This window comes from Rutidosis leptorrhynchoides, chromosome 8, assembly GCF_046630445.1.
Source record: "Rutidosis leptorrhynchoides isolate AG116_Rl617_1_P2 chromosome 8, CSIRO_AGI_Rlap_v1, whole genome shotgun sequence".
Taxonomy (NCBI): domain Eukaryota; kingdom Viridiplantae; phylum Streptophyta; class Magnoliopsida; order Asterales; family Asteraceae; genus Rutidosis; species Rutidosis leptorrhynchoides.
Window position 1 is genome coordinate 199509119 of NC_092340.1, and position 25552 is coordinate 199534670.

A 25552-nucleotide genomic window follows, 5' to 3' on the forward strand; every position below is an offset into this window, starting at 1 on the left:
CTGTGCATTTGCTCATATTAGAGATATTACTTAGAGTCATTCATGACATATTTCAAAAGACGTTGCATTCGAATCGTCGAGTTCATCAAGATTATTATTAAGTCAATTATAGTTGGAAGTATTATGAAATGGTATGCATGCCGTCAACTTTCGATGTAAAGAAAGTTTGTCTTTTAAAAACGAATGCAATGTTTGTAAAATGTATCATATAGAGGTCAAGTACCTCGCGATGTAATCAACTATTGTGAATCGTTTATATTGTATATGAACGGGGCATTTCACATTGCTTCCATACAGAGATCATATCATGTTTGGCGCATGACGATGGTTCGGGTGGCAGAGCTTCGGTGTAAAAGGGCAAATAATCAACACTTACTTGGTAAGCAAAGCAATTTTATAAAACACTACAACTTTTGCAGGAGACATTTAAAACAAGTTAGATCAAAACACTTGTATATAAACAAAGAATTCCCGTAATGTGACGTTCCTCAACTCACATTGCTATTGTTCAGATTACCATGATAATTGATAAACATTGGAGTATTAATTAATGATGTACAATTTCACTTCCTGCCTACGTTTATGAACGCCTCCTCTCCAACCAGGATAAATAAAAACAATAATTTGGCACTTTTTTATATTTATTTATTAATGACAATGTTTATTAGTATTATTAGTGTATCAACTTACAGGTAACAGGCCTGAAAGAAATATAATCATACTCTCCCATACATAAAAAGCATGTCCCTTAACTTCTTTGCTTCACTATCCATGCTTGAAAAGCTCATAGAGTTTGGTATTCTCCATCCCCAGTTTCCAGACTATATTAAAAAAAAAAAATGTCACAACTGTGAAACATGACAAAAATTACATAGATGGTCCTTGTGGTTTGTACCAGATTACTAGTATGGTCCATGCGTGTTTTTTTACACGGATGATCCATGTGGTTTGCACTAGTAATGGGACCACCACATCAGTAGTAGTAATCTGGTACAAACCACAGGGACCTTCAACGTAATCTTGTCGTAAAACATAGATAAAGATAGCAAGTTTGTCCACTAAATGACAGTAAACTTTTTGAGATAAAACCATTATTAAAGAAAAAAGAAAAAAAAGGAAAGGAAAGTAAGTAATAAGCTAAATAAATAACCTGTGTTGCTGGAATATTCATTCTAGCAGAAGTCCCCAAGCCAAGAATATCCTGCATAGGAATGATTGAAGTTTGGGATACTGAAGCGATAGCAGCTCGAATAAGAGCCCACGAGATATCATCGTCCACAGTAATTTGTAGATAATTAAGCACCTGAATAGTACAAGAGCCCCATCAGATCTACACTATAAAAGATTTTGAAGAAAAAAATAATGATGAGAAGAATGGTTTGCACAAATGAAACAAGGCGTAATTATTCTTGGAAAACGGAAGACATGTTTCGAAGTTACAAAAAAAAAAAAAAAAAAAAAAAAAAAAAAGAAGCATTTTTAGCAAAATGACATCTAGCGTCTTCCGGCAAGAAATGCCTACAAAATATAAAACAGGCCGCCTAGCAGATAGCGTAAGCCCTGCAAGCCGCTCTCAATGTGTAAGCCCTAAACGTCAAATCATTGTGCACTTGGACATTGACAGAGAACACACTTTCTATGTCACACGGCTATAGCATCAAACTGCTAAGCAGACCAACTCAGAGTTTGTGTCCGGAGATTGACTTATCAAGCCACCCCACGACTTCTAGGTCGTGATCTGGGTCTGCACGGACCCCTGTACGACCCGGACCCCTGTCCGGAGGGCGAATAGTCGATCGGAAACGCACCTTGCTAGTAGTTTGGAGCTTGTACTTATACTTGTGAACGCTAGCCGGAAATAGGTATAAACAAGAAGCAAGGTTGCAAAAATCGCTACTCGGGGGGTACTCGGAAACTCGGGGAGTACTCGGATGTTGACCAAATTTTACTTTGACTGATTTTGACCGATTTTCCGAGTAATCCCGATTGTCGACCGAAATTTTACTGATTTTCCGAGTAACTCCAAGTCTGACCAAGTACTCGACGAGTTACAAAAACCGAGTTCTGCAACACCGATGAGAGAAGTGAGTGTAAAGAAAGTAAACACTCACATTGCATTTCTCTTCTTTCGGCAGGACATCCCACCAACCTCGTATCTACAAAAAATTGGAAGTCATAAACAAATGCTCTTTTGCTCTATATTAATAGCTTACGTCTACGATGCATGAATTGTTATTATACCTGGCAATTGAGACCTGTACTCTCAAATTTGGGTCAATCGGTTCAAGCTTTCGGGTCATTTGGGTCTTGAGAAAAATTAGGTCCAGCAATGTAAATCAAAACTTAAAAAAAGATCTAAATGAGTTTCTCTCCAAATTATCGAGTCCTATACAAAAAATAAAGGAATAGGTCTAATGGGTATCAATAATCAAAGATCAATAAATAGAAATAGGTTCAATGGGTTTTGTGAATGGGTCAAATGGGTCGAGCATAAAAAGTTTCATCCGCCAAAAATTTATGAAAGCAGTTATATCATTTATTATGTATATTAATATTTCTTGGGTATATATAATAAATAATAATAACTAAAATAATGTAATAAATGTGAAAAAAGCGATGTAACCCATTTGACCCAATTGACCTGTGACCCGTTTCGACCCGTTATGTAACGACCCTGGATTTTCCAACGTTTATTTATTAATAATTATTATTATTAATACGTGTGATTAAACGAATGTATGTTATTACATTTACATGTTGCCATGATTGCCCGTACTTGACTTTAATTGCCCGAAACGTCTTTGTGACACACGAAACTTTCACGAATAATAATTTTAGATATTATTTACATTCATGATTAAGTTTTATTAATCATTTTGATTAACTAAGGTTATTAGTTGATTACTTGGGCCTTTACTAGTGTTAGTGGACTTTTACTTGAATTGTCTCTTATTTGGACTTGGGCTCACTTTGATGGACTTGATTAGCCCACCCTACATTTTAAATGGACTTAGTTAGCCCACTAACTCATGTAAGTATCATTTGGCAATGGAACTAGATAGTTATTACTCAAGGAATCTTGCTACAACTCTTTCCCATAACAATACACCAAATGACCAACTTTATGAACCTTTACATGCTAGTAACCATTGAACTTTGGCCTCCCTCTTTTTTTTTGCTGCAGCCGTGACCAAGAGAGTGCACAAGAGGATTCAAATCTTTTTTTTACATTACTTGTTCATTTGTTTATTCTCTCATTTTCTCACACACACTTAACTTGCATTTTCTCTCAAACTTTCCTCTCATCTTTTGCTCTCTACTTTGTAAGTATCATGAGTTTTCTTCTTCCTTTTTCTTGACATAAAACCGAAACCAACAACCCTTAAATCATCATCATCTTTGTTCTTTGTTGTTAATTGTTTGTAGTTGTTAGTTGTTGTTACTTTGTTACTTTGTTACTTACTTACATATACAAGAATCAAACTCATTAGTTTCATTCTTCTTATATCTTGTATTTTCAAGAACACAAGAACATAAACTTACTAGTTATGTTCTACATATACTTTCTTAAAAGATTGCAAGTTCATGTGTTGATTAAAAATCATACTTGTGATTCATGAAGTAAACTTCAAGTTTACTTTCTTAAAGATCAAACTTTGGTTTGAATCTTTAAAGTATGAACAACCATGAACCTTTTACTTGTTTATTTAATTTATCACTTTATTCTTGCACTTTAAATTCATGTTTGTTGGTTATTATTGGTCAAGTGTTACTAGTTAACCTTGATCTCATTAATCTTGAACTTAAAGTTAACTTTAAAAGTTCAAGAACATGTAAATGAAACTTTTTAATTATAACTTTGTACACTTATGTTAGATCTAAACTTTTGAGTCTTGGATCTTCAAGATCAAACTAAGAACTATGTTCTACAACTTAAGATCTTGATTTCATAAGTTCACTTTCAAGTTTGTAACTTATTATTAGTTTTAAAGTTCATGTATGTGTTAGATCTAAGACTTTGATGTAACTTTGGTTCATCAAACTTCATACAACTCTTAAGTGAGTTGTGCTTCATGTCTTAGACTTACACTTGGGTTATGATGGTCAAACCATGGTAAAGATGATGTAAACACATCAATGAGTTGTACACTTGAAGCTATAGGCATCAAGGATGAGAACCATGATGAACATCAAGCACCAAACCCACCGGAACCCATTTATCTTTCTGTTTCTGTTTACAGCCCACTGTTCTGCTGTTTCTGTAACAGACCAGTAAACCTGGGCTGCTGTAACCTTGATTTTCAAATAGGTCTTTTCGAGTAGATAATTTTTCGTTTAAGACTCATCTTAATCCGAGTTACGGTTTAGGATTCATGGCCCTCCGATCGTCACTATGTCCTTTAACGTTGTGCAAAAATTTCTTACCTACTCGCACTTAGACCGTCGCCACGGTCAAACGAAGACGAGTTTGCTTCTGTAAATTTTACCACACTTAAAGGACTCATAGACGGAGCCATGGCCACTGGTCTCACCTTATTTCAGTAGGTATTGAGGCCGTGGTGACTGACCGAACTCAGCCTTTGTTTTAAACTACTTTCATAAACGAAACTTACTTTACGCCTTTTGTTTGATGATGAATGATGATGACCCTTAAGACCTTATTTACATACTTTTAAAACTATTCGGACGATTTACTGACTTAGTACTATTTGACTTAGGTTGAGGACCCGTTTGGACAACCTTCATTACTTGCTTACTTTCCGAGTCATACTTTACCGCTACTTTATCATTGTGAGTTATAGCATTCCCTTTTTACTTTAACATATTTTGGGAACTGAGAATACATGCGGATTTTATGTTTTACATACTAGGCACGAGTACTTAAACTTTATATATGTGTGGGTTATATAACGGCAGAAACATTCTCTCTTTAGCTCGGTAACGTTTAGTCATTGGTTTTTGAACCGGTGAACGCGAATCTTAGATATGGATCCATAGGGTTTGACATCCCCACTCGGGCTAGTAGCGCTAGCATTTAACGAGTGTTTAATACTTCGTAGACATACGCACTTGCCAAGTGTACTTTCAGGGGGTATAAACGTTAAGTTAGTTACCAAGTGCCCACGGTTAACATATACTTTATCATACTGTTTTGAAACGCTCTTTGTAGCACTGAAATCTCGTGGCCTACCTTACTTACTGTTATACTTAAACTATAGCTCACCAACCTTTGTGTTGACGTTTTTAAGCATGTTTTTCTCAGGTGCTTAAGGTTATTTGCTTCCGCTGTCGTGCTAGTCTTGCCGTAGACACCCTGCTCTAGTGTTATCACCGCATGAACTGTTTAACTTGCATTCAGACTTTAATACTTTTGAACTATGTTTTGTAACGACCTAAGGGTCACATACATTTATTCATGCTTGCTATTCGTAGAAGCATACTGTTGGTGTAAAACAATTGACGTCGGTTATGACGTCATCTTTTTATCGTGAATGCAACTTCTTTTATTACAGCATATAGTACTTAACCTTGTAATGATCCTGTTGTTGATGATTCGTACACGATGGTTTTGTACGGGGCATCACACGTTACCCAAACCGACCCAACCTGACCCATTTGGACCCGTTTAAAAAATTGACCCATTTCAACCCAAAACCATTTTGACCTGTTACCTAAACCGACCCAACCTGACCCGTTTTCCAGGCATAATTGTTATGCAAATCAATTAAAGTATCCGCATGACTCTATATATAATTTGTTATTATTATCTTTAATGTGTGAAATGAGAATATAACAAGGATTCAGAACTTAATTTTTAACCCTTAAGATAACTAATTGAGCTTTTGGTTTCGTTTTCATGCAATGCAATGGAGGCTATTATTTATTTATTTTTATAATTGCATTAAAAAATTATTAAGAAAAGAATTAATATGGGCAAGAGAGATCACCGTGTCATTATCATGAGTTCCAGTATATACAACTTGGTTCTGCTCATGATTATGAGGTAGATGAGGGTTATCTGAATCACTTCCAAAGCCTGTTCATACAAATATCAATATAAGAAAACTTATATTTGATCTACTATACTTGATACATAAATTCAAAATATTTATATGTGTGTGTGTGTGTTACCAAACTGGAGAACAGCCATTCCAGGTGCCCCGATTGATTTCCGAAGGTGAACTACATCCTCAGTTATAACACCCTGTCATGTAGCAATACAGGAAAAGAAGATAAGAAATCAACTTTATTTATAAGTACAACAAGTTTATATCAGAACATATCTTCAAAAGATACAAACAATACAAATATTCTACAAATAAGCATTTTACAACGCCTCAGATTTCTATTAGGCAATTGAATGGAAAATAATTTGATTAAACTTATCTTGTGTTATATTGTAAGCTGTTTCAGTATCAGTATATCTTTTTTTATTTTAAGTTATCGTTATCTATATCAGTTATTGGCCCACAAACCCATTTTGCATATACTTTATAATAAAGGGTTACTTGAATATCTAATTCTGCAAATATGTCCACTTAACTAACAGGGTTGAAACAAAGAATTTTAGAACTAAAAACACACTTGGTGCATAATAAGTAAATCTATTAGTCCGTATTAATCATACCAAGTCTTCCGCTACGATGTTGATATTTCCAACAGCTCTAAAGATGGCTTCAAATAAAGACGTTCCAGGTCCCACCTTATATCAGAAAAAGAGACAATTAATTAATTAATTAAACATATATATATGAAAAGTTAGAAGAAATGTTGAATATCTGAAGATAGATAGAGATCTGACCTTCCATCTACCCAAAGTGGCAATTTTTGCTTCTACAATATGAAAATTTTGGTATTATTATTATTATTATAATAAAAATAATTATAACTTAGAAGATAGAAGATAGATCAAATGAGGCATGATTGTATTTCATATTACATAATTTTTACCTTGAGAATGACATTGATATTAACAGAAGATTCGCATAGGCTCTCTTTTTTCGTAAACAATTAATCTTTTAGCCAGATTTGTTACTACTACTACTTCTTTTTTCTCAGCAATCCCCAATAGAAAAGTCATGGAGTATGTATAACGAAATTTTGTATTCACATTCAAAACTTGTATCTAGCTTCTTTAAATTTTCATATTTATATTTAGTGAATGACCAGTTGTTTAGAAATCAACAAGCTTTGATACACAATTTAGATAAAAAAACAGATTGGTAACTTAGCTAGCTTGTTGATTATTGGCTATCAATGTAATGTAAGCCTAATCCAAGTAAGTTAATTAGTTAGTTAGTTAGAATCGAAAAAATAGATGTGTTGTGGTTATCATACGTACACAGACAGAAGTGACAAGTGACTGACCAGAAGGAACAGCCCAAAAGCCAGAAAATCCCCTGAAGTGATCAATCCTGAACTCATCAAAAAGATCCTGTGCACGTCTTAACCGTCGTACCCACCACCTAAATCCGTCTTCCTCCATTGCTTTCCAGTCATACAATGGGCTTCCCATGTGAAATACAAATAAAGTAATAAAATATTATTTTTATTATTGACAATTGACAATGGATAGATGTACTCAGACGTACTCATACACATCAACAAGTTGAATTCCATATAGCATCCGAGTAAACAGTAATAATAATTTTTGTTAAATAAGAGAAACAAAAATGTATATGAAAAGGTCGAATTAAAAGGTTACTTAGAGCAAGATTCCATGTGAGAATTATCATATTATAGCACCACAATCAGGTCAAATAATGGGTACTGAATTCAAGAGGTAGTGAATATGAAAAGATTTAGAAAATTCTGTGTTTTTAACTTCATATGCATGAATAAAACCAATTTTGTAGTGTACATATTTGGAGATACGGACATACAGGGAACAACATTTAACATGAATCGGCACTTCATTACATTATTTATTTATTTTTTCAGAAAAAAAAAGGTCGATTGAATTTTTTTTTTTTTTTTTTTTTTAAAAGGAGCAAAATGCTCTTATTAGAGTTTTAGACAAAGTTATGTGATCTGAGGTAGAAACCTGTCCCAGAGTTGGCCAGTTTCACTAAATGCATCAGGGGGAACACCACTAACCAAAAGTGGAAATCCTTTCCTGTTCTGCCAAAATAAAAAAAAAAAAATAAGTAGTTAGAAAACCGAGACTAAAAATGATTTTATAATATAAATAAATCTCAAATTTTATTTACTCACGAGCAGAAAATATTTTTTGTTTGCCCAAACATCTGCACTATGATAACCAACATAGATGGGCATGTCTCCCATTATGCTTATCCCCTTCATCTTTGCATAATCACAAACTTTTCTCCACTGCCTTTGAAATAAGAACTGTTGTGCAATAAATATATCAATCTGAGGATGTAAAGGGTAAAAAAAAAGTTAGAAATTAGGTAATTCTTTAACTCAAACCAGGAAGACAATGCACAGGAAAAAAAAAGAAAAATTCATCAAAGGGCAGCCCTCTTACAAAATCCTTTTTACGTTGGTAAATGTCTTGTAATGCAGCAAGATGACGATTTTTTAACGGTTCAGGCCAATCATACCAATTATATGCATCATCGTAACAGTCATCAATAGCGGCAAAACATGCTGCATCTTCAAGCCAACCTATTTATGTAGGTAATAATTATGAAAAAAACACAATAAGCCTTGCCTTGATTAATATATTAATATTAATAGAATCATCAAAATAAACAAAATCTTACTTGAAACATCAGGATCTTTGCGGAAATTTTCAAGCTGACATTTGAGATCCCCTTTACTTGAAATGAGCCTCTTTGCTGCCTAAATAAAATAAAAACAAAGGTTGTTAAATATCAAATGTAAAATTCATCAATTATTATAGTATTAGTTTCAGAATATCAACAAACTTGAGCAATAACCTGCAAATTTCATGTAAAAACTAAAATAAACTAAGTACTATTTTTTTTCCTTAAGAAGCGTTCACTAGTTTACTACCTTGGCTATCAGAGGATCCTTTATGTTAGCAACAGTGTTATAATTGACACGCTCTGTGTCCCTACACAAATGCTACAGTTAATAATTAATGAATAAAATACAATACAATTCTAGCTCTCACTTGATATATTCAAATAAATACGGAGTAATTCTTACTGTACTTCAGGAAACTCTTCTTTCAACAATAAACCATCTTTTACAAGCTCATCTAAAGATATTAAAAGCGTATTACCACAATTTGCATCCTGGAAGTAAGCAGCATTTGGATGATTCTTAGTTACTTTGTATCAGAAAAGAAAAAAAATAAAATGTAAATGCATTACTGGGTTAATAATCTGAGATCACCATTCACATGTAAGCATTGTCTAATGGATTGAGAAATTAATGATTTTGGATTGGATAAACCATGTACAATGAATGCATACTATGATGATTAAGATAAATATATGAATCAACTGCAATTTCTCAAAGTATCTGCAACAACTCACTCCATGGATGGATGAAGATTCAAAAAACTTGGAAAAAATAATCACATGTATTTTATATTTATTTTATGATTGATGATAAACTTTATCACCTGGCCAGAGTACGGAGATCCCTCTTCATTAGCCTTCCTACCTGGTGGAACAAGTGGGAGAACCTGGCCGGATACATACAAACAAACAAACAAATTTACAATCGCACACAACTTAACAGATTCAATCAGAAGAAAGAAATGTTCAGAACATACACACTTGTACTGGCATAACTACAACCCTAGAGGAAACCCGGACCAATCCGAGGACATGGCCGGTAAAACTCCCCTCCCCGTTGCCCCCGCACTAAGCGAAAGGCGACCTGGGTAGATACTTCATGTCAGGGATGTCAGGGATAACATTGAGTGCAATGTTGCAGCAAGCGGAGTCGAAATTCTGACCTCTCTCTAAGAGAGGCAAGGCCAATACCAGTTGAGCTGAGCTACAACTCAATGTTAAAAAATACATACATAAATTGTTGTAAAAAAAAGAAAAAAAAAAAACTTCATTATTTTATTTCAATTACTTGTCTCAAAAAAAGAAATAAGCTCAAAAGATAAGCTTAAGAAATAGTAATAACTAGAGGCTATACAGTGACAATAATAATATGTAAATAAAATTTAGACCTGCCAGAGCGAGCAACCAGCGTCATGGAGCCAATCGATAAATTGAAAAGCCTGATCACCTAGGTCACCAATACCGTAGGGTCCAGGAAACGACGTCGGATGAAGAAGCACCCCGGCTCTTCTCTTATGGCCGGAATTAGTAACCGGAATCCAGTCAGCGTAGTCAACAGGCAAGTCATCACCGACTGCGTATGAATCAACCGACGTAAGAGCCATAACGGCATGGTTGCAAATGCGCATTGTATTACACGGATAACGAATTGAGGCGGAGAAAGAGTTAACGGAATTTATGAATTTTGGATGAGTGTGAAGGAGGAGTGATGATGGTGAGGGAGAGTGAACCGCCATTGTTGATTTGGAGTTGAAATTATTAAGAAATTTGTGGTGGTGTTATTTGGGTGAACAAGATTGATTGGGTGGTTGATGATGGTTTACATGGGAGAGTGGGTTTAGGCAAAGTGTAAGGGAATTCACGTGTATTTGAGCGGAAATAGATGTCATCGAATTTAGTAACCAGTGAACTACACTTCTCTTCCCGTGAAATTAACAATTAATAATTAATAATAATAATAATAATAATTAATAATAATAATAATAATAATAATAATAATCTCTCTTCTCTCTTACACTAATAACAAACCCATAATTGAGTGATATCTCCATTCTAAAATCAATCCTAACCATCCATCAAAATTAATCCTCTAATCCTATCCCTCCATCACTACTAATCACCCAAATCATGTGATAAGTCTCTTTTCTACTGCTAAATTCTCCAAACTACCCTTTTACACAAAAACTGCACGCAAATCCATTTGAAAATTAGGGGTTCGCTCATAATACGCTTGAGTCTGATTTTCGATCTACACTTTCTCTGAAATATGTTTTCGATTCGTTCACTAATTTCCCAAACATTCAATATCTGCTGCAAAATCAAATCACCAATTGTTCAATTCATACGATCTATCATCTATCCAGATCCAGATAAACATAAAAGACCACGCGGAACAAAATTGTGAAAATAGGGGTTGAATCAAAATATGGTTTGGTGTTCCACGCTCCATCCTAACTCGATCTGTTATCTCATCGAATCCGGAAATGAAATCGGCAACAATATAAATGATCCGGCAATGAAATTGAATCAGATCGGCACGGCTTCATAAATCAATCCAACGTCAAAAACAATTGATGAATCCGATTCCTCCGATTCAATTCAAAATATGAAAAAAGGTACCAAATTTCGATTTCTAGGTTAATTCCAATTTTTGATTTTAGTCGGTTAAGTCATGAATTTAGGTACCAAATTTCAATTTCAGGTTGTAATAAACAACTTGAATTGTAATCAAGCGTATTATTTCAGGTTTCAATGCTTTCATCAATTCACTACATACAAGTATTTTCATGAGTTATTTATTTGTTATATTTCAAATTTGTGTTTAGTGGTAATTATTTTGTTCAGTTTAAATTTGTTACTGTTCTCATATGCTTCATTTTTTATTTTTTTTTGCTTTAAATATTTTTTGGTTGATTTTTTGCTTCAGTGTGCTTAAGGTATTTTATCTTTTAGATGTCAGTGATCCGGTAAATCTGTAGTTACAAATTTCATACACCGATTAATCATTTGAAATGAAAACTTGAGCTTTACTGTAGAATACATGAAACACATGTGAAATTTCATATAAAATATGAGATGAGTTTTGAAAAAACAGTGATAAGTTGGTAGTATGTGGTAGGAAATTCAAATAAGTAGAAGAAGAGGCCGATTCATTTAGAGGTATTTTTAGATCAGAATACGCAGCGACAACAGAGGAAGATGCAAGAAACACTAATAGAGGGCAGAACTGCTTGGAAGAGCTGTACGTATATATGCATATAAGAATCTTTAGGGTAATATGTTAGTTTTCTATGTTGTGGGTGTTTGTGATGAAAACTGTTTTATTTTAATTTTATTTCAGAATTCGGAATGGAGAATCATCTCATGTGTTGCGAATTTTATGTGGAAGCACAATCTCTCATCCATGAATTCGTTTCACCAAATTCCATCGATCCTTATTACATTTACAATCTATCGATCTGTATTAGATTCACAAAAATATAACATCAATCTGTATCCATGAATTCGTTTCACCGAATTCCATCGATCCTTATTTGATTTGAATCAGGTTTGGTAAAAATTGAGATTGGTCGGTTGTTATGAACAACCCTGACTTTTTATCCAAATTCTCCCGAATCAATATCAATTCTGAAACGAACAAACCACATCGGCTCCCATCTTTCATCTAACAGTGCAGGTTTTTTTTTTTTTTTTTTATGAAGTTTTTGCGTTATTTTTTAATAATCAAGTATTCATCATGAATTGATTATGTATTGAACATATTATATATTATGTTTACCTTTCTATTTATTCATTATACTTCTTAATTGTTTATAGGTTTAATATAAAAATTTGTTCTTATGATGTTCTTGTGTTTGATTTGGTAAAAGTATGTAAATTTCCTTATTTTAGTCACCAATATCGTATGCACCCTTTTGCTTTATTCCTATTCCTAAAAAATTTAAAATTGCTTTAATATGTTCATCAGAGTCACGCACTTGTTGAAACTAATTGTATTGATTTTTTATTTTGAATTGTTGTAGGTTTAATGATGCACGGAAGGTGTTTGATGAAATGCCTGTGATAAATGTGGCGTAATCTAAGTAATATATTCAACTTTTTTTATGATCTTATTTGTTTACCTCAAGATATTCTTTAGTATATATTTCAAAAATTTGGAACTTTGATTTATTTGAAAGCTTTAAACTTCATGATGCAGTAAAATCCGACTCTATTATAAAGCTATAATTAATATGTATATATATATATATATACATATATATATATACATATATATATATATATATATATATATATATATATATATATATATACATATATATATATAGTGGTAGGATCAAGAGGGAAGTAACCATTCGGGGGGAAGCGGGGGGAAGCAAAAACTCTTTTTTTTTCGTTTTTTGAAAAAACTTTGTTCACGAACATTATAGATGAGATGAAAATATGAACATTTAGTAGAGACACTTTGTGATAAATGTTTTTATTTTGGCGGGAAAATGCTCGAAGAAGTAATATATAACAATTATCGTGTTTTTCGAGCGTATTTTGAGGTTTTAGCTATTGGGGTTTAGATATTAGGGTTTATAGGGTTTAGATATTAGGGTTTAGAAATTTAGGGTTTAGGGTTTAGATTTAGGGTTTAGATTTAGGATTTAGATTGAGTTTTTAACACGAACGGTTTAGAGTTTAGAGTTTAGGGTTTAGGGTTTAGGGTTTGGTGTTTTGGGTTTATGGAATAAACCCAAAACACCAAACCCTAAACCCTAAACTCTAAATCGGGCTAAATTTTACTTCACAAAACATGAAAAAAAAACGTTCATATTCTTCACGAACAATATTATCTTGAATGTTATTTTTGTCGATCGTTTTTCCGCCTAATAATAACATTCATCACGAAGTGTCTCTTCTAAATGTTCATATTTTCGTGTGATCTTGATGCCGGGAAAAAAAAATTTTAAAAAAAAACGAAAAAAAAAAAATTTGCTTCCCCCCGCTTCCCTTCGATTGGTTACTTCCCATTGATCCTGCCCCTATATATATATATATATATATATATATATATATATATATATATATATATATATATATATATATATATATATATATATATATATATATATATATATATAATAAATAAATAAAGAGTATGATTCTTTTTAGCATATAGATTAGAAGTTAGTGGGTGTGCATATTGTGATTAGACATAAATCAAATTCGTATGTTACTAATGAATATGACATATATGTTGTTCAGATTATACTCTATTCTAATTAGCATATATAGTTTAGAAGTTAGTTGTGGTAGGTTAAAACTTAATTCTGCAGCTTAGAAAATGATACAGGGTAAAATGTACTTACTTGATCTAGACACCAGATGCTATTTCAGGGAATTAACTCGAAAGTTAGCTTTATATCGATTTAGTTATAAGTTTATATTCAGATATTATGGCAAAGGTTATTAGCAGAATAAATTTATTAGATACACTTACATGTTGAGTTTAAGGCATGTTCCCTGCTGTATAAGTTGACTGAAAGTTCCTCACTTTAATGTTTTCTTTGCCCTTTCTTATTATCATGAGAAATATTTTTTAAGTATACTCTTAGTAGTGCATTAGTGGGTAGGTTAGGTTCAGTAAATGGTCACAATGGTGAGACAAAATTCTGGTCAAACAAGTCCACCTGAAACCTTTATATCTAAGTTAAGGGAAATTTTAAAAAAGCATAGTATAGTTTGCTACATTTGATGAAGGCCACTCGAAACCTTTATATCATAATGGTTGTTCAAGTTGCCAAGTTTACATATGAAGAATTAATTGAACTTGCAAGTATATATTTATGAAGGAGTTAGGCCTCAGTTATTGTCTTTTAACAAAATTTGCCTATATAAGAGTTGAAGCACGGTGGCAAATCAGAGTAGTAAGGTCCTACATTTTGTTTTTCAGCCTATTTTCAACTGTTTAACTTCAAATGGGTCGTTTTTGAGCTCAGAAAATATGTGTGATGTTCTTATTCAGAGTCAAATGTTTGCAGGTAACATATACACTTTCGGTTTCTTTGAAAAAAATTGGTGATCTTAAATACTATCAAGATGACTTGCAAACTGCAAGGGACTATTATTTTCAAGCTCTGGATGTTCATCACTATGCTATTAAGGATTCTTCTAAGGCTCTGTCTCAGGTCACTTTTGTGCACTGGATATTTAATAACACAGTGGTAGTTCACATTCATGTTTGACTTTTCATATATAGTCTAACTGATAATTCTATGAATAATTTTGTTAATATTTTGGATCTGTGCATTTAATATTATTAGAGATAAACCATAATCCGAATTAACCCATTGACTGCTGTTTGTTATAACACTAGATTCTGAATGTTTCTGTACCTCTTGCAAAAGTTGATGATGTTGACAGAAATCTTAATGCAGATGACTCAAGAACTGAAGGATTTCAAGAAGCCATAAATTTGTTGGAATCAGTAAAATAAACTTGAAGAAAATGCATTGGAACAGAGGGTAAGAAACTTATCTGCTTATTCGAAAAATTCATTTCTAGGGTTAACAATTATATACGATAATAGTTGTAGGAAACAAAAAGTTATCATAAGTTCAATCCATTTACTTATATATGAGTCAAGCTGGTTCTTTATCGTCTCACATGGGTCAAAAGATTGAAACTTTATCAAGGTGTATTCGATTACGCTATTTATGAGAGTAGAAAGATAGCCTATTTTTTGCATCTTCATAGAGCCACATTGCTTCCTAGCGTTAGTGTGTTCATATAATGAGTTGTTAAAGTAGATATCTACTATAAATATAAACAACTATATTTAGGATTAGATGTGATGACTGATTAATGGGTGGATTTGAGTCGCTCAAAAAGGACAATTTGGGTCATTCACATGGGTCGAATTGGTAAATTAAAATAGGTCGATTTGTGTGTCATTCAAATGTGTTGAGGGTACCAGGGAGGATAGGGGAATTTTTGTAGTCATTTAGTGCATGTTTATTACTTTGAAGTACCAATCTATAAATGTAACTTAGGGTTTAACAAGTAAACTATTATGTGGAAAATGATGATTCAAATCTCATAGGGTGCGTAATGGGTATGCGGGTTGGTTTAGTCAGTCGAATTACTATCGATTCATATATTCGGTTATGATAGTCGAATTACTGGAATCGATCATCAGCTTACTATCTATTCATAGATTCGGTTATGATAGTCTAATTACTGGAATTTGTTTTGATTACCTGTTCTTTACTATATCTTATTGTTCTATATTGACTGTAATTTGTATATTTCGAAACCTTTTTTAGTAACAGCCGAATAACTTGAATCTTGATGGTTTTTTGCATGGTTTAGGAAATGAAGAGAAATTGCCTAAGGAAGTATCTTGCTACCAAGGAGTCTTCTACAACTATTTTAGTGTAGGTATGATCCTTTTTTTACCTTTTAAGTTGTAGGCTTACGAGTTTGATATATGAAAGTTTTCTTGGGTATCATCTTCATCAAGTTAGGGTTTTACTTCATCTTTTCTTATTATTAAATGTAATTATTGATTTATCGTTTTGGATTTGATTAGGTTTTTTCAAGTTAAGGTTCGGATTCAATCGCAACATCTATGCGGATGAAATTGTACATAAGTAAACTATTTCCTAGATTAGGTTTTTTTTTTTCTTAAAGGTTGTGGGGTTTATCGTTATCTGTTTTAGATTGAAATTGTACATAAGTAAACTATTTCCTCTCTTTAATCAGTATCTTCCTTGAAAGGCGTAATCGAGTTGCTATTGTGATGACCCGGAAATTTTCGATCAAATTTAAACTTTAATCTTTATATGTTTCCGACACGATAAGCAAAATCTGTAATGTTGAGTCTCGAAAGTTTTGAAATCTATATTCATGTAATCAATTACCCTTTGACTATGCTCAACGATTCACGAATATTTATGTGTATATTGATATGTATATATAATATATACTTATTAGTTGAAAACGTTAACAAAGTATTAGACATATAATACTTTACATGAACGTATTTTGTTTCAATATAAGTTAATATAGTTATTGACGAAATTAAAAGATAATATCATATGATTGAATTATCAGATACATTGAATTATGATTACGAGTCTCTGTTATGAGGTCCACGTTGATTTGAGAAATTGTTTGTTTTTAACGGTATTCGGAATAAATGATAAAGTGATTTTCAAATGAAAACAAAGTATCACTTATCTAGTGTCAGACAAATGTTAGTGGAGAATTGAATTTCATATTACTTGATTGATCTATTTACAAACGTGCGAAAACGTTTTCCAATGTAATATAACTTGGTTATTAAAATGTCTTTGTTAGATAACGTAAGTTGAATATTAATTGTTAAGATATATTTAAATAACTTGCAACGTGTATTTAAAACGTGTTTATGTATATTAAATACATATCTGATTACAAATTATTTATGTAAACGATAGCAACACTTGTTATTTGATTTGATCGATATTAAGATATATTATTTAGAAAGTTTAAGGAAATTAAACTAAACGTTGGCGCATAAATGAATTATATCAAATTAAGTTTAAAGTATAAACGTTACGTGTTATAAGATTTTCTAAACGAATTTAAAATAAACTTTTGAACTATTATTAGTTTTGAAAAACTAAATATTATATTATTACATTAATATTTCCATTATATACGGTATGTACAAGTTTATATTTTAAATAAAAATATATTTTTATTTTACAAAGTGATGAATAATAATATCAAATTAGTCATAAAACGTTTTGATTTAATATTATTAAATATGCTTTGATAAATAACGAGACTATGATTTATAGAAGTAAATAACCAAAACACTCAAAAGATTAAGTTACACTTTGAGTGGGTTAGTTTTCCATTAATTTAAGTCTAATTATTAATAAAGGTACAATTCGCGAAATGTAAGGTATCAGTTTTCTAAGCATACGAAAATGCGTTCGAGAAACCGGAACCGGGACGTAAGACGGGTGACAACGTACAAATTATTAGAAACTAATACAATTTATTATTATTAACACTAATAGTATTATTATTATCATTTTTATGAATTTCGTATCATTAGTACTTATATAATAATTATTATTATTAATATATTATCAATTATTAATATTAATTTAATTATAAAAAAAAAAAGAATCAAGCACTAGTACCATTCAGTTTCACATCCACATCCCTACTGTATATGATTTTTGTATCTGTCAGAGTTTGTTATGAGTCTGCTTCAATCACAATTCAAAACAGAAATCCTTTGCTATATATTGTCTATTGCATTCAGTGATTGAATAAAACTGAAAAACCCAGAAAATAAGCTCCACACTCTGTACATTTATCTTTTTCATCATATTTTGATTTTGAATGAATTTTCAAAATGTAATAATACAGTCTTGTTAGGAATCATCTATCTAAACTATCTGTAAGTTTTCAATCCTCAATTCTTTCTATTAATCTCTAATTTTGGAGTCAAAGTTTTGGTTTTAAAAGTCAACTAAGTGTTCTTGAATCAAATTCGAGTTTGTTTTGATATCTCCAGTTAATTTGATGATCCATAAAGATTATATGAATGATTTGCAACACAATTCATGTTGTAATCATAAACTATAACACTCTTAATCTAAAAATCAATTTTTGAGTTCTTGAGTTCTTCACAGTAATATACACTAACGTAAATTCGAAACAAATTTCAAAAACTAAAAATGCAGAGTTGTTAGGAATCATTTACTTAAACTTCCTGCAAAATCTCAAGTTCCAATTCTTAATAACGAATTCGAATTTGCGAGTCAAAGTTAAATTGTCAAAAGTCAACTGTTTTGTTCTTGGAGAAATTAGAGCTTGTTTTGATGTTTTAAGTTAAATTGATGATTTTGATAGATTTTAGGAATGATTTGAAACATGTTTCATGTTGTAAAGATTGTCCAAAACGAACTCAAAATTGAAAACAAATTTTTTTTTTTTTTCTAGCTACGAGCAAGCAGTAGCATTTTTTTGTGTTTTTTTTTCTCATTTTTTTTATATCATGAACACATTTTTTTTTTTGTTTTTTTGGTTTCATGTTATTTACAAGTCATAAATGAAAACCCGTTCGATTGTTGTTGAGTTTTTGCTCCCGTTTGATTTTAAACTTGGTGAAGAAGATGATGAACTAAGATGAAAGAAATACTAGATATATATGTTTGGGTTGCCTTATAAGTCAGAAAAACATGGATGGCAGAATGGTTAAGGGTGTTTGCGGGTGGGCGAGAGGTCTCGAGTTCGAGCCCTGTTTGGGGCAGTTTTTTTTAGAAAAGCTCTTTGAAGGTAGTTCTCATTTCTAAAATTAATATTATTATTATTATTGTTATTATTAGTAGTAATATAATTATTACTATTATTATTACAAAAATAAGAATTTATGATCATTTAATAGTATTGTTATTATGATTGTTATTATTAGTATTATAAATATTATTATCACCATATAAGTATGATAATCATTATTATCATTATTATTACTAGTATCATACTATTAGTATTATTATTATTATCCTTAGTCAGGTATTTCTACGATTATTAATTTTGCAAAACAAAAGATATATATGTAAATATATTATAACATAAAATATACTAATATTACATAAAAATTATGTTTCAACTAATATTATTGATATAACATTAATTAAATATCAAATAAGTATCATAATATATTATAAGAATAATTAATACATAACAAATATATAAGCTTAATTGATTTATACTATAATGTGTTAATACTTGATATAGGTTCGTGAATCCGAGGCCAACCCTGCATTGTTCAATGTCGTCATATGTATTTTTACTACAAAATACATTATAGTGAGTTTTCATTACTCCCTTTTTATATATATTTTTGGGACTGAGAATACATGCGCTGCTTTTATAAATGTTTTACGATATAGACACAAGTAATAGAAACTACGTTCTATGGTTGAATTATCGAAATCGAATATGCCCTTTTTATTAAGTCTGGTAATCTAAGAATTAGGGAACAGACACCCTAATTGACGCGAACTCTAAAGATAGATCTATCGGGCCCAACAAGCCCCATCCAAAGTACCGGATGCTTTAGTACTTCGAAATTTATATCATGTCCGAAGGAGGATCCCGGAATGATGGGGATATTCTTATATACAAATTGTGAATGTCGGTTACCAGGTGTTCAATCCATATGAATGATATTTTTGTCTCTATGCATGGGACGTATGATTATGAGAAATGGAAGTATGAAATCTTGTGGTCTTTTAAAATTATGAAATGATTCTTTATGATAAACTAATGAACTCACCAACCTTTTGGTTGACACTTTAAAGCATGTTTATTCTCAGGTACGAAAGAAATCTTCCGCTGTGCATTTGCTCATATTAGAGATATTACTTGGAGTCATTCATGACATATTTCAAAAGATGTTGCATTCGAGTCGTTGAGTTCATCAAGATTATTATTAAGTCAATTATATTTGGATATATTATGAAATGCTTTACATGCCTGTCAACTGTCGATGTAACGAAAGTTTGTCTTTTAAAAACGAATGCAATGTTTGTAAAATTTATCATATAGAGGTCAATTACCTCGCGATGTAATCAACTGTTGTGAATTGTTTGTAATCGATATGGACTTCGTCCGGATGGATTAGGACGGGTCTCTACAGTTGGTATCAGAGCGGTGGTCTTAGCGAACCAGGTCTTGCATTAGTGAGTCTAACTGATAGTCGTTAGGATGCAATAGTGAGTCTGGACTTCGACCGTGTCTGCATGTCAAAAGTTTTGCTTATCATTTTTTGTCGAAAATCATCTATTTATCATCCTTAGGAAATTACCTACTTATCATTCTTAGTCTAGACACATCTTACTGCAATGATTGCATGAATATTGTATAGACAAAATTCGTATCTTAGCGTATCTGCTAATTCATATCTTAGCGTATCTTGTACTGTAGACTTTGTCTGACAACTTCCGTAGATTCCTCCGTAACATATGGGATTTTAGTATTGTATACGCATATGTGAATTATGTATTGCAGGGTACTAATCTACATCCTATAATCTGTTTCTTATCAAAAATACTTCATCTGATCGTACGAGATGAATCCCTCAACCAGTTCGAGTCCCTCAGACTTCGATAGCTAATCCGATAGTTATTCCGACAGCTATTCCGACACGGATGTTCACCTAAGCTCCGGAGGCAAGGTCACCAGAATGAATCAACCAATCAATCATCCCCAATTCATCTGATGGGTTCGTAGTCGACTTAACCGATGGAGACGAGAGGAAGGTGATCCTTTCCACCCACCAACCGAATTTACCTCTTGGCAATGAACCTGAAGCACTTACCGGCGAACCAGTCTGAAACACCATTTTCACCCCCATTTCCCAAATATCTCACCACGATTGTATTCTATCTAAAATTCTAAACCTTATTCATCCGCTCGTACCGACCGACAATCATCCCGGAATAATAGAAGAAGTCAATGAACTTCGCGCTCGAGTAATCAATCTGGAGAATATGGTGCAAAAATTACCAGCTTCAACAACATCACCGGCACCAACAGTACCATTAATAACAACACCAGTGCCATCAACAACCCATGCCTCGACGTCTCATTCTATACCTTGAGTATAATTATCGTTCTACGTATCGTTCTACATCATTTATCTTCGTTCGACATGGCGATTATGTAATCTCTAATGTTTTAGAGATTATATATTCTTGTTCCAACGGTAAATCAAATGAGTTTAATATCATATTGACTCATTAATTCCATGATTACATCTGAAGAAGATATATATGTATATATATTTTCATAAAGATTGTAATTAAAAAAAAAAAAAAAATCTTGTGTACAAACTGTTAATGGTGAAAATATTTTAACGGGTAGGTAATACCCGAGAAATATTTAGATTTTACATTAATAAGTTACACTGTACATTCTTCGAATCTAATTCAACAGTCGTTTACTATCCTACTTACGTCCACCGATATACAAATCCGTTCACCACCGAATAACCACATTCATCCAATTTCATATTTGGATTTTGATTTATCATAATCCAACAAGTGGCATAATGAAGAAATAATGGACACAATAAAAATTGATTAGAAACAGACTAATTAACAATATGAAATTTTGTTAAGAAATCACGCTAACAAGATCCTAGCTAACTGTTCCTAGCTAACTGGTTACATTTTATTTATCGCAATTTACATTCTCGCAATTTTATTTATCGTCATTTAATTTCTGTTATTTATTTTACGCACTTTATTTATCGTCATTCTGTTATTTACGCATTTTAAATATCGGGACACGTATACAATGTTTTGACATATCATATCGACCCATCTATATATATATATACTTTGAGTTGTGATCGAGTCTGAGATGAATACGGGTCACGATACGTATTAATTAATTCAAATATTATATATTAAACTATATATGAATCAGTGGATTGTTAACTGTGGACTATCGACTGTGGACTAAAAACATTGGACAATTAAAATGAATTAAAATATTGATTATAACCTATGAAACTAAACAATTCTTCAAGTTGCCACTTGATTTCATCTTAAACCTCATTTGTATCTTGACGATTCCAATCTGCGTTCAAACATTTCATATTTCTTGAAAACACCTCAATTGAGAGGATGAACCAACCGCACTTCGTCTACGAAAGAAAAGATTGATGCGTATAGTTATGCACCTGAAAACTCTCGAAAACTGAGTAAACATTTAACACGTAGATGTGCTAATTCCTTTAACGTTGTTATTGCCGAAAATAACTTTGCAATCTCTTTCCCAATTAGCAAATTTTGTCACAGCTCCAGCAAGTCAACTTCGACTTTCATTCGGATTAGCCTTATTATAGCCTTGATATATAAACATGCCTTTTGCCATCGTTGTTGGGGAACCTTTTATATTCCGCCACATTAGCAGTAAACTTACCAGCAACTTCATTACACGTTGTCTTAAGTCCCTTCGAAGAACCATTATATCTGTTCATTAAAACCTTATCATATATTCGTCTGCATCTTGTAACGAGTATTGTCATACCAATTACCGGGAATCAGCAATCAGTATTTTGAATCCCGTAACAATTCTACAACAACAGTTATAGGTATACATATAACCTTTATCTCTTAGAATTATGACCTTCCATTCTGAAATTATGAAAAGCACCTAGTCTACGAATCAATACTCGAAATGTTGAAAAAGCTGAATGAAGCAGTAAAAACTGTAAACGATCTTAACAGCCAGAAGTTTGATAATAAAGAATAGCATGTTGGAAAAGCTCAGAAAAGTTGGAACTTGAAAACGGATTGAGCTAACCATGAAGGAGGCCAAGGACAAATACAAGGACCAAACCCTATATTCAAAGAATCCAGATAATTCTGTATCCAATGAAATCTTTAGAGAAAACCTTGCTCTATACTCATATTAAATCTTGTGAAAAATCTTTCTTCATCAACCTTCGATCTTAGAAATTCTGAAAATATCATCATAAATATCTTTGATATTTCTAAGGATATTTTCAAAACTCTTCTTATCCGAAATTGGTTATCTCTTCGTGTTATCTGTGTTACATCATAAAAGAAACTATTTTAGTTTCTAAATTCTAAAACCTTCGAGTACAAAATATAAATGATTTTGAAGTAGTGTTGGGAACTGAAGCATGAGTTAGTATAATATAATGACATTTGATCAACGTGATTATATTACAGTAAGTCATGCTGAGTTTCTAATGGAACGTGATAATTCACAGAACATATCGTCATCATGTGCCATTTACACGACTCTTACATTCTACCCAATCTCTAAACATATTAAGAACATATCTTCTTGATAGTTCTATCTTTCCGTATATTCTGGTAATTTATCAAATTAAGATTGTACCATTACGATTTTCTTCTTAGAACATTAACAATGTTCATTCCGAAATTCATATCTGCAAATTCTGGACCATTACAAGCGGTGCTTAATCACAAGAAGAAGAAACGAAAGGACAAAACTCTGAAATAGAAATTGGGGTATAAATCGCAACAAATAGGAGAGAGCATTAACAATGGATGACAATGATTAGGGGAGACAGAAGTAGGGACATCGAAATATAAGAAAAGATATAAAACCCAAAAACCACCCAGAATTTATAAACTGTATATATCGATGCATATAGCAATATAAAGACACGGGAGAACTAAGAACACTATAAAACCCAGAGTATATTATAAGTGAATAGATTCTTCCGGCGGTAGATGGAAAAGAAGAATGATAGATATGAAAGTTAAGAGTATATCAAGAATCAAAATGGGATGGAGCATATTGACGAATGTTTTAAAGTATGAATTGAGGAGAAAGAATAAAAGTTGTGAGTTGTGAAAATAAGGAAACAAAGGGGATGAATTTATAGTAAAATATCCGACAGAGCGATCGCAACAAATTATTGCATTTAAATAAAGAAGATCCAAATTTCCTTAATTACTGAAGAACCAAATCTTATCGCAAAGATTTTCTTTAAATTCCATGAAATCCGGAAACAAATCATAACTACGTCATCGGTTAAAACGAATATACAGTTACTCATTTCACTCTCATGTGATAGCTTCCCTTATACTCTTCACGTAATCAAATTGTTTTATCTATATTACTCAATGATGATAAAACTCTATTCATCGACTCATATTCGTCATGAAGACATTTTTATAGTTAGCATGACGACCTCGATCAAATTTCGGGACGAAATTTCTTTAACGGGTAGGTACTGTGATGACCCGGAAATTTCCGATCAAATTTAAACTTTAATCTTTATATGTTTCCGACACGATAAGCAAAATCTGTAATGTTTCGAAAGTTTTGAAATCTATATTCATGTAATCAATTACCCTTTGACTATGCTCAACGATTCACGAATATTTATGTGTATATTGATATGTATATATAATATATACTTATTAGTTGAAAACGTTAACAAAGTATTAGACATATAATACTTTACATGAACGTATTTTGTTTCAATATAATTTAATATAGTTATTGACGAAATTAAATGATAATATCATATGATTGAATTATCAGATACATTGAATTATGATTACGAGTCTCTGTTATGAGGTCCACGTTGATTTGAGAAATTGTTTGTTTTTAACGGTATTCGGAATAAATGATAAAGTGATTTTCAAATGAAAACAAAGTATCACCTATCTAGTGTCAGACAAATGTTAGTGGAGAATTGAATTTCATATTACTTGATTGATCTATTTACAAACGTGCGAAAACGTTTTCCAATGTAATATAACTTGGTTATTAAAATGTCTTTGTTAGATAACGTAAGTTGAATATTAATTGTTAAGATATATTTAAATAACTTGCAACGTGTATTTAAAACGTGTTTATGTATATTAAATACATATCTGATTACAAATTATTTATGTAAACGATAGCAACACTTGTTATTTGATTTGATCGATATTAAGATATATTATTTAGAAAGTTTAAGGAAATTAAACTAAACGTTGGCGCATAAATGAATTATATCAAATTAAGTTTAAAGTATAAACGTTACGTGTTATAAGATTTTCTAAACGAATTTAAAATAAACTTTTGAACTATTATTAGTTTTGAAAAACTAAATATTATATTATTACATTAATATTTCCATTATATACGGTATGTACAAGTTTATATTTTAAATGAAAATATATTTTTATTTTACAAAGTGATGAATAATAATATCAAATTAGTCATAAAACGTTTTGATTTAATATTATTAAATATGCTTTGAT

The 25552-nt window shown here is 31.8% G+C and overlaps 1 protein-coding gene across 3 annotated transcripts; it reads right to left on the reverse strand.

The window, feature by feature from the left end:
- Positions 1–474: 474 nt before the first annotated feature.
- Positions 475–10607, reverse strand: LOC139861488 (4-alpha-glucanotransferase, chloroplastic/amyloplastic). 3 transcript variants are annotated; one of them, XM_071849882.1, is made up of 16 exons: positions 10121–10604; positions 9557–9619; positions 9136–9224; positions 8980–9040; positions 8727–8805; positions 8489–8628; positions 8215–8373; positions 8045–8121; positions 7369–7508; positions 6803–6834; positions 6629–6703; positions 6133–6205; positions 5949–6037; positions 2112–2156; positions 1151–1303; positions 475–821 (listed from the first exon to the last, which is right to left on the reverse strand). In XM_071849882.1, the coding sequence occupies exons 1-16, from the start codon at positions 10466–10468 to the stop codon at positions 717–719; spliced, it is 1728 nt and encodes a 575-aa protein (XP_071705983.1). In that variant the 5' UTR covers positions 10469–10604; the 3' UTR covers positions 475–716. The 3 variants fall into 3 exon arrangements, with proteins under 3 accessions (XP_071705983.1, XP_071705984.1, XP_071705985.1); XM_071849883.1 differs by lacking the exon at positions 2112–2156 and having other exon boundaries at positions 10121–10607; XM_071849884.1 differs by lacking the exons at positions 8980–9040; positions 9136–9224.
- Positions 10608–25552: the final 14945 nt, after the last annotated feature.

Bases quoted from the DNA above. Each gene is read 5' to 3' on its own strand.
- LOC139861488 (XM_071849882.1), bottom strand. From the start codon at position 10,468: ATGGCGGTTCACTCTCCCTCACCATCATCACTCCTCCTTCACACTCAT. The intron at 8,629-8,726 runs GTAAGATTTTGT...CTACATAAATAG, and splicing joins CAAAGATCCTGATGTTTCAA to GTTGGCTTGAAGATGCAGCA. The intron at 6,704-6,802 runs GTCAGATCTCTA...TTCTGATATAAG, and splicing joins CCACTTTGGGTAGATGGAAG to GTGGGACCTGGAACGTCTTT.